Source organism: Salvelinus alpinus, chromosome 4 (genome assembly GCF_045679555.1).
Source record: "Salvelinus alpinus chromosome 4, SLU_Salpinus.1, whole genome shotgun sequence".
Lineage (NCBI taxonomy): Eukaryota > Metazoa > Chordata > Actinopteri > Salmoniformes > Salmonidae > Salvelinus > Salvelinus alpinus.
In genome coordinates, this window is record NC_092089.1 from 48,106,966 (window position 1) to 48,123,771 (window position 16,806).

The window sequence follows — 16,806 nt, forward strand, 5'->3', positions numbered from 1 at the left end:
ACACCTGGTCTTCCAGGTTGGTTAAATGAAAAACATGAAGCGCCTGCGGCCCTCCAGGACCGGGGTTGTCTAACCCTGCTCTAGTGAGTGAGCTACGTTTGTGCTATTAATATGAAGCAAAAGTTCTGTAGTCCAGAACAACATTCTTAGTATTCCAAACTAAAAGAATGATATTGAATGCAAAACATAAACCCAAAACTATTGATAGCAAAACAAAATCATTTTTACATGCGAAAGCCAATGAAATGTATATGAATGCAAAAAAATTGTTTTCAGTTTAAAGAAATGATGATAATGCAATTAAATAAAATGCCTCCCTCTTCCCTGACATTTTCCCTCTCTTTGGTTATGTTACTCTGGTCTTTGCTATCCCTGCCTTTTTTCCAGTTGCAAGTTCTGACAAATTCATTACAGCAACAAAGCACCCTACTGCTGGTTTGCCTCTGAAGTTAAGCAGGGTCAGTCCCTGGATGGGAGACCAGATGTAGCTGGAAGTGGGAATAAAAAAGAAATTATAATGGAAAAACACATGTAAAAAATTTACATGTGAAACTTCACACGTGTCCGAAAACCACGTTTTCTTTTGTTGTAAGGGTGGGATGTATAACCCTCCTCTTTTCCACACACACACATGCACTGTCCGTGGTGCTGAAACGATGCAACCCAATATTAGCGTCAGAGTTAGCTAATAGATACTACTCTATCCGCCCATGAGACTTTGATGAGAAACCAATCCCACAGAAAGAATAGGAGAAGAAGCCACATATGCTGATCTGCTTTATTCTCTTGAATTGCATTTCAGATTGAATAAATATAAAAGAAGTGTGAATATATAAGAGGACCAGTGGGCTCTTATGTCTTATCTCAAGTCACTGTGATCTCCCCCCTGTAATTAAATCTGGAGTACCACATGAGTCATGGCGTTAAATGGTGCATACATGAATTTGATACACGTGTGTGTGTGCATGCATGCGTGTGAGATAGTGCACGAGTATGCATGTGGACCGTGTGGAAATATTGATAATTTTGGTCCCTGATTGAGTCCTATCATGTTCCAGCCGCCAATTAAAGGGGAAGTGAGAGATTTTTAAAATGTTATTTAAGCCTTATTTTACCAGGTAAGTTGACTGAGAACACGCTCTCATTTACAGCAACGACCTGGGGAATAGTTACAGGGGAGGAGAGATGAATAAGCCAATTGTAAGCTGGGGATGATTAGGTGGCCATGACGGTATGAGGGACAGATTGGGAATTTAGCTAGGACACCGGGGTTAACACCCCTACTCTTACAATAAGTGCCATGGGATCTTTAGTGACAACAGATTCAGGACACCAGTTTGAAGTCCCCTCCGAAAGACGGCACCCCTACACAGAGAGCACCTCATCACGCCATTTCTCTACCTCTGTCTCCCTCCACCACAGTTAATAATTGATCAAAGTTATCAGTCTCCGCTTTGATATAACCATGGCAACGGTCTAGAGAGGGTGAGTGGTGTGTCTGTGTATAGATCTCAATGTGCTGTAAACAGTCTAATGTTCTCTCCCTATACTGCCACACAAACAAACAAGCAGCAGTCTTCCCATGTAGATCGATTTTTATTGGATCTTTATTTAACTAGGCAAGTCAGTTACAGTGACAAGAAAAAGTATATGGACCCTTTGGAATAACCTGGATTTCTGCGTAAATTGGTCATCAAATTTGATCTGATCTTCATCTAAGTCACAACAATAGATAAACATAGTGTGCTTAAACTAATAACACACAAATTATTGTATTTTTCTTGTCGATATTGAATACCTAATTTAAACATTCACTGTGTAGGTTGGAAAAAGTATGTGAACCCCTAGGCTAATGACTTCTCCAAAAGCTAATTGGAGTCAGGAGTCATCTAACCTGGAGTCCAATCAATGAGACGGGATTGGAGATGTTGGTTATAGCTGCCTTGTCCTATAAAAAACACTCACAAAATTTGAGTTTGCTATTCACAAGAAGCATTACCTGATGTGGACCATGCCTCGATCAAAAGAGATCTCAGAAGACCTAAGATTAAGAATTGTTGACTTGCATAAAGCTGGAAAGGGTTACAAAAGTATCTCTAAAAGCATTGATGTTCATCAGTCCACTGTAAGACAAATGGTCTATAAATGGAGAAAGTTCAGCACTGTTGCTACTCTCCCTAGGAGTGGCCGTCCTGCAAGAGCACAGCACAGAATGCTCAATGAGGTTAAGAAGAATCCTAGTGTCAGCTAAAGACTTACAGAAATATCTGGAACATGCTCACATCTCTGTTGACGAGTCTACGATATGTAAAACACTAAACAAGAATGGTGTTCATGGAAGGACACCACGGAAGAAGCCACTGCTGTCCAAAAAAAACATTGCTGCACGTCTGAAGTTTGCAAAAGTGCACCTGGATGTTCCACAGCACTACTGGCAAAATATTATGTGGACAGATGAAACTACAGTTGAGTTGCTTGTAAGGAACACACAACACTATGTGTGGAGAAGAAAAGGTACAGCACACCAACATCAAAACCTCATCCCAACTGTAAAGTATGGTTGAGGGAGCATCATGGTTTGGGGTTGCTTTGTTGCGTCAGGGCCTGGACAGCATGCTATCATCGACGGAAAAATGAATTCCCATGTTTATCAAGACATTTTGCAGGAGAATGTTAGGCTATCTGTCCTTCAATTGAAGCTCAACAGAAGTTGGTTGATGCAACAGGACAACGACCCAAAACACAGAAGTAAATCAACAACAGAATTGCTTCAACAGAAGAAAAAAAATATGCCTTCTGGAGTGGCCCAGTCAGAGTCCTGACCTCAACCCAATTGAGATGCTGTGGCATGACCTCAAGAGAGCAGTTCACACCAGACATCCCAAGAATATTGCTGAACTGAAACAGTTTTGTAAAGAGGAATGGTCCAAAATCCCTCCTGACTGTTGTGCAGGCCTGATCCGCAACTACAGAAAATGTTTGGTTGAGGTTATTGCTGCCAAAGTAGGGTCAACCAGTTATTAAATCCAAGGGTTCACATACTTTTTCCACCCTGCACTGTGAATGTTTACACGTTGTGTTCAATAAAGACAGGAAAACATATAATTGTTTGTGTGTTATTAGTTTAAGCAGACCGTGTTTGTCTATTGTTGTGACCTAGATGAAGATCATATCAAAATGTATGACCAATTTATGCAGAAATCCAGGTATTTCCAAAGGGTTGACATACTTTTTCTTGCCACTGTATGAACAAATCCTTATTTTACAATGACAGCCTATCAGGGAACAGTGGGTTAACTGCCTTGTTCAGGAGCAGAATGACAGATTTTTACCTTGTCAGCTCGGGGATTCAATCCAGCAACCTTTCAGTTACTGGCCCAACGCTCTAACCACTAGGCTACCTGCCGCACTGAAAGCTAAAGATATGCTGCATTACAAATAAACGGTGTAAGTGTTGAAGTTCATCTACACTAACGTCTTCTTGATATTTCATTATTCAGCGTCTAATTATGCCATGTTATATTTGATGAGTCATCTTTTTCCAAGGCAAACGGATCACACTTTGATGCTTCACTTGAACTATTGTGACCTTTACAGTAGATGAACACATTCTATTATTGAACATCATTATACATTCAAGCCAAGACCACTGTATGAGCACGTCTTCATATTTGATATCCCAACCCTAGATATTATAAAGCAATTAAGAAGACAAGCAATTGGATGATGGTGATTCTTATTTCTAAATCTCATGCTCAAACAGAGTGTGAGTTATGATTGCCTGGGTGATATTTGGTAGCTGACCAAAAAAGTTGTTGATTGGATAATAACTGAAAGTAAATAGTAGCCGTATTCAATTCCATCTCCTATCATTTCACTCTTAATGCCATAAGCTGTTCATTAATATTACAGCCAGGTGTGAAGCGTTCACAATCCACTGATCGTTAAAGTGATCATCAAACCCAACTGTAATTAGCAATAACTGTACACTAGCACGTACCTGCAGGCTACATTCAAGAAAACGTCACTGTCTGACATGTTCATTGATTTGGTTCTAGTCATGTATTGGTCTGTCACAAAGGTGTAAATCTATTGGTTTGTCAAAACAAAAAGAGAACCATAAATCAACCAATGGGTGATATTAATTCCATAAATTCCGCAATTCTAGATTTTAGAATATATTGTATTCTATGGCCAGTACCATTGATTCACAAAGCTGTTTCAAGTTAAATGATATGTATAGTCAGTATATTTGATATGTCCACAGCCTAACGTCATGTTTTGTATATGATTTTCAAACCCTGAATCTCGACATGAACACATCAACCATATCTATTCATCCATATTATTATCTAATTGAAAGGAGAAAAATATGAAGCCTGTTTGTTTCAATGGTAACTGTGTTGCCATGCCAACTTTCCTCTCCCCTATTCTTTACAATGGGATTCCATTGCAGAGCCTTTTACACCAATCAGAACAAAGCGAGCACTGCTCCCTAACCAGTCACAGCACAGTTAACTGTTTCATGCCTGTGTGCTGTATGCCCGGGTGTAGTGGAGGCATCTGTCCTGTAGTATGATTGATATGGAAACCCAGTGGGAAGGATGGCTGTGTGTTAAAGCTAACGAGGTGATGTGTCTTAAAAATAAAAAAGACCAATGTCTTTTTGTCAAGACCAATGTCTTTTTGTCAAAACCAATGTCTATATGTCTATATGTCAAGACCAATGTCTATATGTCAAGACCAATGTCTATATGTCAAGACCATTGTCTATATGTCAAGACCAATGTCTATATGTATATATGTCAAGACCAATGTCTACATGTCAAGACCAATGTCTATATGTCAAAGCACAGGAGACATTTCTTCAGTGGACAGAATGCCACTGCAGAGGTCTCCTCGGGATAAGATGTCACATATAGCTGACCATTACTGACCGTCACTGACCCATTTGACCACTAGCTGACCACTAAGCTCCAGTGACTAACCAGGAAATGATAGAGCTAAATATTTGTGTTATTAAATGAACAAAACACCTGCTGCTTGTCTCTCATCAATCATTTATCATATAGGCATTTTCAAATGTCAGCACTATTCACTCACTACACATCTATATGTTTCCCACTGTTTCTGCCCCAGTTATTGCCTTCCACTTCGTCATTTAGCAGCCAGCTGATGCTTTGTGGTTGTCCACTGACGCTGTCCTTAGTGCTGAATTGCAGCAAGCCAATATCAGTTTCTGTCTTGGCATTAGTTTAGTTTATCGTCCATCACCATGAAATCGGGGAGGCGACTGTGGATCGGTCTCTGTCCATTCGTACATTAGCCACATGCGATATATCAGACAGCACTAGACCGATTTTGACTACATTTGGGTCAATGATGGGTCTTGCCATAGAGATCCGGCATTTACAAAATGACACTAATTGGCCTAAAGCCGGAGCTATGGTAATTAACTGAAATGTGTTAGTTGCGAGATTTATCTCAATTGGCCCAAGGGGGACGCTGCATCTTTTGTGGGGGATGACATGTTTACTGTTGCCTTGTTTTTTTAATTAAATGGGCAGCTGTGCAACAATTCTAAAAGGGGTAATATAATTTGGCTTTTGGTACATAACTCCCTTGACAATATTAAATAAGTATGCTGCTGAGTTGTTACATTATTGCACCCACCTGCTACAAGGGTAATGCATTCAAAGAAGTATGCCTGCTGGAAATCAATATCATGTTGGCAAGTTTTAACAATGTATAGAGACATATGTAAAGAAGAAAGGCTGTAACTGAAATGAAGTGCTCATGTATTTAATATATCATGAACACAAACGGGTCTAATTAAATTTCAACTGGTCAAGAGACTTGTGAAAAACCAACATAAAGTTGTATTCTCTTCTGATTATGTGACTTTCACTTTTTAACTACAACAATTGATCTATTTGATCCAACATCTACTCACCATACTGTCATAGTATATCAGCTCCAGTTCGTAATCCGGCAGAATATCCGTCCGGTTGTTTACCAGATCCAAAGCCATCTGCGCAGAGGGGAGACATGCTTGGCCGCCCGGCCAACCGCCGCTCATGGGGAAGAGAGCTCCGATGTAGAGTTTCTTCTTGCCTAGGGACGGGCACGGCCAAGAGAGTAGAAGTAAGGTGAGCGATGCTCGAAGTGCAATATGGCCGGACGCAACACTCGATAATTGCCGCAGGCTTTTTCCAATTACCGCCATGGTCAGGTAAATTGAATTGGAGCAATATCCGAATGTTGCAGTGGAGTTGGGTTCGTATTAGAATAATCGGAGATTGTGTTGTAATTAAAAGTTTAGAGAGCCTTGAGGTGAATTTGCAATGAATCGCAATAGCATTTCATTGCAAGAACTTTGCGCTCTCCAAAAAGTGGATTCACGTGTTCGCCTCGTAACAGACAGTGAAAGATTGTTAGAAAAGAATAAGAAATAGCCTAGCTCGCCTGCTCTTTATATTATTTCAGTGGACTAATCGTTTCGATTTATAATTTGTCAGTGCAGAGGCGCATGATATACAACGCAAATAGTTCATGTTTTTATCAACGTTGAATGTTGGGTTTATAAATAGGGTATAACTTGTTTGGAAACCACGTTTGCCTCTTTTTGTCGTTCAGTAGGCAGAGTTCAATAATTCCAAAACCTAAGATGAAGTGTCCAATTAATTGGGTTCAGCGAATAAATTGAATGATTTCGTTCAAGTGCTGTAAAAGCTAATGAGGCAGGATAGTTTCCCCTTCCGTCGCGATGGAGAATATTAGACAGACATTAAAATAATGCTAGTCGGTTATTTCTAATGATTCATGATCACCATGATTTTGCACCGAAAGGTTTGCGCGCGCGACCAGTCCAAACGGCAGAAAATGAGCTCCGGATTACGAATAACGTTTGAATTGTTCTTATTCTCTGGTTAATAAACGCAAATCGCACTGTGCGTAATTTCAGGATTTTAAAATAATCTGTCCGTGCAACGACCCGTATTTCCAATTGTAGAGGATGAAACGAAGTGTCCAGGAATGATACGCGAAAGGTATATCATCCACTGCAGCAGAGGCTATGAGTGTGCGTTTGTGTGTGTGCATGTGTGTATGAGCGAGGACAACTCTGATGATATTTGCTAGTCGGTGAATGTGTAGAGACATCGAGAGAGCAAGTGAGACAGGGGGGATGGTTAAGCGGGCACTATAAACTGCAGTGCCTATTTACCAACTTTTGAATTGTGTGTGTGTGTGTGTGTGTGTGTGCGTGCGTGCGTGCGCGTGCGTGCGTGTGTGCGTGCAACACCTAGTTTCTACAATCAAAGAAGTGTGCAACACCTCGTTTCTACATTCAAAGAGTATTGGCACACTCTCGGTATCTGTCACTCTAATTCATCTTTTGGGAGCAATAGATTATTCAAATCAATATATAATGACTAAGTTAACTTTATCTGGGAAAATAGAGGGTACACTGATAGAAATCAAATATTTGAATATCAAATCAACATAGACTTTAGATTGACAGTGAGCCAAATCTCAACCACAATAACCAATGAAAGAACATTCATTCACACAAGCCACAAGCCAATAGAAAGACCATAAAATGCCTCAAGGGCTACTTTGAGAAATCAGCAAAAGCAGTGGACCAGTCAGTGCATCAATCTCCCTGCTGTCCTTTTCCCTTCATTTAAGCAGACCTGGAGTCAGTCTGTGTGATGTATAGCCAATATCTGCTACTGTACAGGCTACAGCATACCTGCTGTTTGAACCATCTGTCCACTTTAATAAGGATCCGCCCCTTTTTTCAATTTTCGCCTAAAATGACATACCCAAATCTAACTGCCTGTAACTCAGGCCCCGAAGCAAGGATATGTGTATTCTTGGTACCATTTCAAAGGAAACACTTTGAAGTTTGTGGAAATGTGAAAGGAATGTAGGAGAATATAAAACAATAGATCTGATAAAAGACAATACAAAGAAAAAACCAACTGTTCTTTTGTATTTTTTTTGTACCATCTTTGAAATGCAAGAGAAAGGCCATAATGTATTATTCCAGCAAAACTGTAATTTAGATTTTGGCCACTAGATAGATGGCAGCAGTGTATGTGCAAAGCTTTAGACTGGTCTAATGAACCATTGCATTTCTGTTCAAAATGTTGTATCAAGACTGCCCAAATGTGCCTAATTTGTTTATTAATAGCTTTTCATGTTCAAAACTGTGCACTCTCCTCAAACAATAGCATGGTATTCTTTCACTGTGATAGCTACTGTAAATTGGACAGTGCAGTTAGATTAACAAGAATTTAAGCTTTCTGCCAATATCAGATATGTCTATGTCCTGGGAAATGTTCTTGTTACTTACAACCTCATGCTAATCACATTAGCCTACGTTAGCTCAACCGTCCCGTGGAAGGTACACCGATCCCGAAGAAGTTTTAAAGCCTCCTCTCATTGCCCTTTAATCAGCCAATGCAGCACTGGCCGCATCCCAAATGCCTCCCTATTCCCTATTAAGTAGAGCTCTGGTCAAAAGTAGTGTACTCTAAATAATAGGGTGCAATTTGGGACGCATCCACCGTTTCACTGTCAGCTCTTAGACAGGGCTCTCATACCCCCAGTAGGTCAAAATGAATAACATAATTAGAACCAGCTATAATATAATTATATAATTAGTCAGTAATGCTACCCTCCCATGACTCCACCTCTTCCACGGCTAAAATGTAACACCTGACTCATTGTCAACAACTACTGGCACTCTGGGGACTAGAGAGTAAACCCAATGCTATAAATGCATTCCACCTTTGCTCAACAATTAGGCTGGCTTCGGGTTCTCTATGTAATATCACTGTTGAAATACTCTTATTGTGCCCATTGGGATAGATTGTGTGATGGAGAAATAGCCACCTTCCTTCCTCCACCTCAGTACGATTACAGTGGAGTGGATTTACTACTGAATTGCATCTGAATACAGAAATAGTCAATAGCAGACCCAAAGCTACTAACTGTTATTCAGTATACTTGGCAGAGGTGGCAATTCAACTCACAGCCCTTGTGTTGCCAGCCAGCACCATGCGTGTTCCAACCTCTAACCCGCTGAGCCATCTGTAGCCCACAATGACGTAGAACTCCTCTCTCTCTCATAGATCACCTGTCTGAACTTCGCAGCATGCCATGTATTATTCACACCTGATATTTAAATGCTATTCCATTATGCGGCCGTCTATATGCCAGCAAACACCGAACAACACCTAATGGGGCAGACATTTGTCACAACAAGAGCACTGTGCAAAAAAACAAACATTTTGAATAGACGTTATGGCAAATAATATAGTGCTAGTTCCAAATACTGCAACTCTCAGTTGGATTGCGTGCAAAGTGCGCATCGTACAGTTTACTTAAAGGGGCAATCTGCATTTCAAACAAAAACAAAATCAAAGAGGTCACCTCGCCACTGGTTTTGGCAAATAACTGAGGGATGGGGCTGGAGAAATGTAACCACTCTCAAATTCATAGACAGAGCTATGGATGCAGTGACTGACTACCCATGATATTACAATCATAGTTTTATGTTTTTAGGCTATATAGTGTTTGTTTACAATTACATTGTTTATAAATAATGGAGTAAAACAAGATTATACTGTATTTTGGGTTTTGATGTGGTATGACGTTTATAAGTGATATTCTTCAATAATCCATAAAATACATGTACTGTATAAATCCAAAAGTGGATGTAACAACTACAGATTGCCCCTTTAACTCTGGTTAAGTAATCTCCTCCTTATAAGGCACATCGTTGAAGAAAAGCTTCAAATTAAATCACGAAGCAGATTATAATTTGACGGTATTTTTGTACAGATCTGTGCTCGTATGTGTGACTAAAATGTCGCCCACAGCTTTAGAAACAAAACGCTGTCGCAACCCCTCTGCCAGAGCTATCTATTATATCAACTGTATCAGTGGTGGGATCCAGTGTGGTAAAGGAATCCCTATTCTGGTTAACCTATAAGAACACAGGGCTTAAGATCACAGAAGAGAGAATGCTTTTTCTGACTTCCTCTGACTGCTGCTAACACACCCACACACACACACTCACACACACACACACCCCACACACACCTCCACACACACACACTCACACACACCCACACACACACACCCACACACACACCTCCACACACACACCTCCAAATACACACCTCCACACACACACCTCCACACACACACACACCTCCACACACAGACACAGACAGGCCTGGGTGTTAACCTTTACCCAGCTGAGAAGGCAGTAAGTTGGTGTTGATACCACACTGCGTGAAAAGTGGAATGAAGAGAGAGAGAGAGAGAGAGAGAGAGAGAGAGAGAGAGAGAGAGAGAGAGAGAGAGAGAGAGAGAGAGAGAGAGAGAGAGAGAGAGAGAGAGAGAGAGAGGGAGAGAGAGGGAGAGAGAATGTGAGAGAGAGAGGGAGAGAGAGAGAATGTGAGAGAGAGTGAATGAGAGAGTGAATGAGAGATAACAGGAGAGAGAGTAAGTCTGGTTCACATTTCATGGAGATTTTGGAAGAAAATGTGCTTTCTATGCACCGATAGGACAGGTTGGCGCAGGAGAAGACTAAGTTGAAATGAGTGAGTAATGTTGTTGTTAATGGTTGATAATAATCATTAAATAATTATTAGTGATATTGTACGATCTGAAAGAGGAGTTGAAAAGTCTTACGCCAGTATTTTACGACAGGCATATAATAGGTAGCCTCTTTAGTGAAGCAATAATCTTTAACAAAACTGATAAACAAATAATAATCTTGCCAATGCCACTAGGACAACAATTTAACGATAGCATATTTTGTGTAATTTCTACTCTTGGCAAGGTAGCCTAGTGCTTAGAGCATTGTGCCAGTAACCGGAAGGTTGCTGGATTGAATCCCCGAGCTGACAAGGTAAAAATCTGTCTTTCTGCCTCTGAGCAAGGCAGTTAACCCACTGTTCCCCGGGCGCCGAAGACGTGGATGTCGATTAAGGCAGCCCCCTGCACCTCTCTGATTCAGAGGGGTTGGGTTAAATGCAGAAGACACATTTCAGTTGAACGCATTCAGTTGGACAATGTGGTGTTGACAAGATTATTATTTCCCTTTCCCTAACTCGAATCAGTTTAAATCCTTCACCAGTAGAATTACTGGTCAGCGGAAGGCATCCTGCTCTAGACATGATGTACCACTGCTCTCTTGTGCTTAACAGAAGCATTACAACTTTTTGCAACATTTGTTTCAATGAGCTTTTACATTCATAGACAACCCAACCAAAACCAATCTCTCTTACCTTTGTAGTTTCTGTCATCTGTGGCAAGCAAATAGAAAAGACAAAATTACATTTGTTAATAGTCAAAATGATTTGGTGACTGGCAGCGTATGTAAATGCAACACTAACACTGTGTGATGTTTGTGAATCGTTTCATTCTTCATGGATTGATGCACTATACGTGTTACTCACTACACATCTACAGTACTCCATGCTCCTTAAATTGACATCAGTATGTAGGCCCACTGTAGACTACTTTTACTGTATTGTCTGTATACCCTGTGGAAGTGACGGCCACTTCCGCTTCACTTCCGGGTCATGTCCCAAAATCTCTCGAATGGGCTTCAAGATTATATCACAAAATTAATTTAATATATATACAGTACCAGTCGAAAGTTTGGACACACCAACACATTCCATTTATTTATTTATTTTTCTATATTGTAGAATAAATGTGAAGACATCAAAACTATGAAATAACACATATGGAATGATGTAATAACCAAAAAAGTGTTCAACAAATCAAAATATATTTTAAGTAGCCACCCTTTGCCTTGATGACAGCTTTGCACACTCTTGGCGATAAGGACGATAAGAACCAGTTAGTTACAGGCCGTCTGATGTTTTGTATATTAGATTAAGCAGGGTTTTTTTGCCAGCCAGTACTGTTTGAAAATGAAAACAATATATCAAATAAATGGAGACCTGCAACCTTTTCAAAATAGAGAAATATACAGCTGATTGGTGGGAGATGTAGTTCATGTGTGTAGTTCAAATGAAATGGTTGTAAATTCTCGGCTTCGTGCTTCTTCTTGGGCGTCAAATATGTTGAAGTAAATTCATACCAAAGCACATATACATTTGAACAAATATGAAGCCCATTCTTAGCCTACAAAACGAGAACACAGATGTAAAATTGATGGGGTATTCCACAATCATGGGGTATTACGCAATCATTCACAATTATTCATAAAATATGGCTTGTGTCCACCAGGTGGCAGTACTATAACTTCCTGTTTAAGACAAGTACACAGAACAAGGGGGTGAATGTCAATTGTATTTCCTGGATTTCTCGCATCCTCCCTTCTTGTCTCCTTCTCAAAATGAGAAGAGCAACCTCTGACCTTCTCCGCCGTTGTGTTTTGAGGAGGCGGCAAGGAGAGAGGATGCAAGGATTCAAGGAAATACAATTGACCTTCATCCAAAGAAGCTGAATACTTAAATTTGTACCTATACGCACACCTATGATTTGCACACAAAACAAAGCATATACACCATTGTAGAATACATGCATGGACACACAACTATATTGACAATATATCAATGTACACTGAGTGTACAAAACATTAGGAGCACCTGCTCTTTCCATGACATAGACTGACCAGGTGAATCCAGGTGGAAGCTATGATCCCTTATATATGGAACGCTTTCGACACCTTGTAGAGTCCATGTCACGACAAATTGAGGCTGTTCTGAGAGAAAAAGGTTTGCAACTCAATATTAGGAAGTTATTCCTAATGTTTTGTACACTCAGCGTATATAGGTTTGTCTATGTATGTTTCCATGGAGTATATGTGTTGTTTTTCCATTTCGAAGCTCAACCAAAACATTTAATATCAACACAAACTACACAATTGAATAACATGAATAGATTGGGATTCCATTCCGCACTTACAGAGGCAGACCGGTTTGGGTGAGTCCCACTTGCCCAGCTTGGTGCAGTGTGTGATGTTCCTGCCCTCCAGCATGAAGCCAGCATGGCAGCTGTAGTGCAGCACGGTGCCCTCCACCGGTGGCCCAGGGGGCTTCAGCGCCACCCTCCCATTCTCCAGGGACGTCCACACACGAGGGCACAGCAGCACTGGGAGAGAGATGGGCAGAGTAGTGGGAGGAAGGTTGGTGGGAATGACAGCAGTCATATTTACATGACATGTCCTAACTGCCAGTGTGTTTCTGCTCTCATGCCAACTCCTTATGGAACATATATGGCATGACAATTCTACAAGGAGTTGGCAAGAGAGCAGAAAACAGACTGGCACCCAGGCTACTACGGTACCAGTGTTTATTTTGGCAGCTTTTTTCTATTTAGTTTTAGTCTTCAAAATTTCAGTCACATTTTAATAATTTTCTTCTTTGTTAGTTTTAGTTATTATCAGTCAACAAAAAATCGGAACAATTTTTGTCTTGTTTTAGTCAGTGCATTTCTTTCCAATTAAATAATTAATTCACTACATTAACAAAAGTATGTGGACACCTGCTCGTCGAACATCTCATTCCAAAATCATGGTAATTAATATGGAGTTGGTACCCCCTTTGCTGATATAACAGCCTCCACTTTTCTGGGAAGGCTTTCAACTAGATGTTGGAACATTGCTACGGGGACTTTCTTCCAATCAGCCGCAGGAGCATTAGTGAGGTCGTGCACTGAATTTGAGCGATTAGGCCTGGCTCGCAGTCGGCATTCCAATTCATCCCAAAGGTGTTCGATGGGGTTGAGGTCAGGACTCTGTGCAGGCCAATCAAGTTCTTCCACACCAATCTCGACAAACAATTTCTGTATGGACCTCGCTTTGTGCACAGGAGGTATTGTCATGCTGAAACAGGAAAGGGCCTTCCCCAAACTGTTGCCACAAAGTTGGAAGCATAGAATTGTCTAGAATGTCATTATATGCTGTAGCGTTAAGATTTCCCTTCACTGGAACTAAGGGGCGTAGCCCGAACCATGAAAAACAGCTCCAGACCATTATTCCTCCTCCACCAAACTTTAAAGTTGGCACTATGCATACGGGCAGATAGCATTCTCCTGGCATCTGCCAAACCCAGATTAGTCTGTCAGACTGCCAGATGGTGAAGTGTGATTCATCACTCCAGAGAACACGTTTCCGCTTCTCCAAAGTCCAATGGAGGCAAGCTTTACACCACTCTAGCCGAAGCTTGGCATTGTGCATGGTGATCTTAGGCTTCTGTGCTGCTGCTTGGCCATGGAAACTCATTTCATGAAGGTCCCGATGAACAGTTATTGTGCTGATGTTGCTTCCAGGGCAGTTTGGAACTCGGTAGTGAGTGTTGCACTCCCTTTCTGTGAGCTTGTGTGGCCTACCACTTTGTGTCTGAGCCGTTGTTGCTCCTAGATGTTTCCACTTCACAATAACAGCACTTACAGTTGACCAGGGCATCTCTAGCAGGGCAGACATATGACGAACTGAATTGTTGGAAAGGTGGCATCCTGTGATGGTGCCACATTGGAATGTTGCTGAGCTCTTCAGTAAGGCCATTCTACTGCCAATGTTTTCTATGGTGATTGCATGGCTGTGTGCTCGATTTTATTCACCCGTCAGCAACGGGTGTGGCTGAAATAGCCGAATCCACTCATTTTAAGGGGTGTCCACATACTTTTGTATGTATAATGTATTTACCTCTTACTTCCATCATATGCACATTCAGACAGACTTGTCCAACTAGGCCTACTATCCCCTAATATAGCTGGCACATTGCTATTGCGGCCGATTGTAGCCAATGGCAGCCATGATTTACCATATAAGCCACAAAGCCTTGGCTACAGGTTAAGCAATTTAGGCATACAGCTCTTTTCTCCCAATCATAACCATTGGATGGGGGTAAATAACAGTGATTCCTTTAAACGGGGGAGAATCTGAGCTTTCCAACAATGCCAGAATTATTACTGTACCCCTAACCTCGTCTCCAGGCTCCAATTGCTGACTCATAGAGCCTGGTAACAGTGGGGACCGTTTGGGATTTACTGAGTGACATGATAATCAATTCAAATTCTGAGCGAATCACACGACTGTGAGGAGTGGCACCAAATCGAGGCAGAAAAGTAGTGTTATGGTGCATCACATATCGCCGTTCATGCTAATAGTTAATGGTAACACGATGTACACTGATGTCACTGAATGCTGTTTACACACTTAAGATATAGTAGACTCTGTAATATCCATGTTGCACGAGCTAACCGACTTCTCTTTGTTGCACACGAACACACAAAAAAATACTCGCCCCCGGATGCAGGACACTTAGAGGGAGGTTCTAAGGGTTGCGCTACATGGTGATAGGCTAAGAAATCAGCCAATTAAAACCAGTGGTTGTTTCGTCCGCTCCTGACATAGGCTTCCTGTCAAGTCCCGTTCTGAGGCGCTCGGAAACCAGATGGTTCGACAGAAAGAGAGCCAGCTGGTCGGCTAATACTCCTAATACTCAGCAAATAGCATGAAATATTTCCAATCTGAAATAAACTGCGCTCATACTTGCCGACCGTGAGAGCATCAACACAGATGAAGAACAGTGCACATGGGAAAATAGAGCTTCCAATCTGATGTGATCAAAGCAAAAATAAGCCTACATTGAAAGTAAGAGAGACTAAACATTGTTTCTAGTTAAGGTTAGTTACAATTGAAGTGTCCTGGCCTGCTGGCTATGCATCAGTTAAATAGTTTGACGAGTGACTGGAGTGACTGGAGTGACTGGAGTGACATGTGTGGGAGAGCTGGGCAGATCACCGCGGCTCAATCAGACCGTGCAACTGAAAGACGTTCATTCTGCCAATGTGAGGATTGCATTACATATTCTGCAAAGGCATGCATATTTATGATTGGAGAAAACAGATGAAAATGAGCTTCATGTCAAATTGAATGCCCATTTGTCTCATGTGGAATTATAATATCGTCACATTTTCATCAACTAAAATGAAAACTCATTTGTTACCGTTTTCGTTTTTTTTAATGGCTTCTCGTTATCGTCATTCGTTTTCGTCAGGAAAAATAGGTTGTTGACAAATATTTTGTCATAGTTATTGTTGATGAAATGAACACAGAGCAGAGTGGTGCACAATGATCAATGATACATCAGAGACATCCTTAAGTAGTGGCAGTGATATAGTCTAGTCAATCCAGGAATTCACTCTGACAGGCATTGAAGAAGGAATTTACCCTTAGAGAGTGACAATAGAGTGACAATGAAGTTAAACTGGTTGGCTGTAAATAAAGTAGAGAGTACTTACGACACCTGCTGTGCTGTGTGATGTCGGTCCATGTGCCGTTGGGAAGGCACTTCCTGACCTTAGGGCCCACTATGACCCTGTTCCCCCTGCAGATGTACTCTATCTCGTAGTCCACTGGTAGAATCTGCACATTGCGAATCTGCACACAGAAATAGATGACGTAGATAGATTTTTAACTATATCTTCAAATATGTACATCACCTGACTAATGAGTCATTTTTCCTATAGGCTTCCATTCGTTGCTATGATTAGGACAACAACAACATGGTAGCCACAAGATATGGCCATGCTAGAGAAAACCAAAGGGGCGATAATGTCAGAATTGACAAGCAACTATTTGAGCTATTTCTACTTTATCTGGGGTTGGATATGATTAAAGTGGTAACAGTGGTAGTACACTCTTAGAAAAAAAGGGTTCCAAAAGGGTTCTTCAGCTGGCCTCACGGGAGAACCCTTTTGGGGTTCCATGTAGAAACCCTGGAAAGGGTTCTACATGGAACC

General features: G+C 41.1%; 1 protein-coding gene across 4 annotated transcripts in view; it reads right to left on the reverse strand.

Moving 5' to 3' along the window:
• LOC139573798 (gamma-aminobutyric acid type B receptor subunit 1-like) overlaps positions 1–16,806 on the reverse strand; it is a 48,376-nt gene that overhangs the window by 27,182 nt on the left and 4,388 nt on the right. For 3 of the 4 annotated variants that reach the window (XM_071397679.1, XM_071397678.1, XM_071397677.1), the window contains 4 exons: positions 16,306–16,444; positions 12,964–13,149; positions 11,310–11,327; positions 5,954–6,114 (listed from right to left, as the gene is read on the reverse strand). In XM_071397679.1, coding sequence (XP_071253780.1) covers positions 5,954–6,114; positions 11,310–11,327; positions 12,964–13,149; positions 16,306–16,444 — 504 coding nt within the window. Of the gene's footprint in view, positions 1–5,953; positions 6,115–11,309; positions 11,328–12,963; positions 13,150–15,217; positions 15,318–16,305; positions 16,445–16,806 lie in introns of those variants that run through there. The other variant, XM_071397680.1, reaches the window with a different exon arrangement.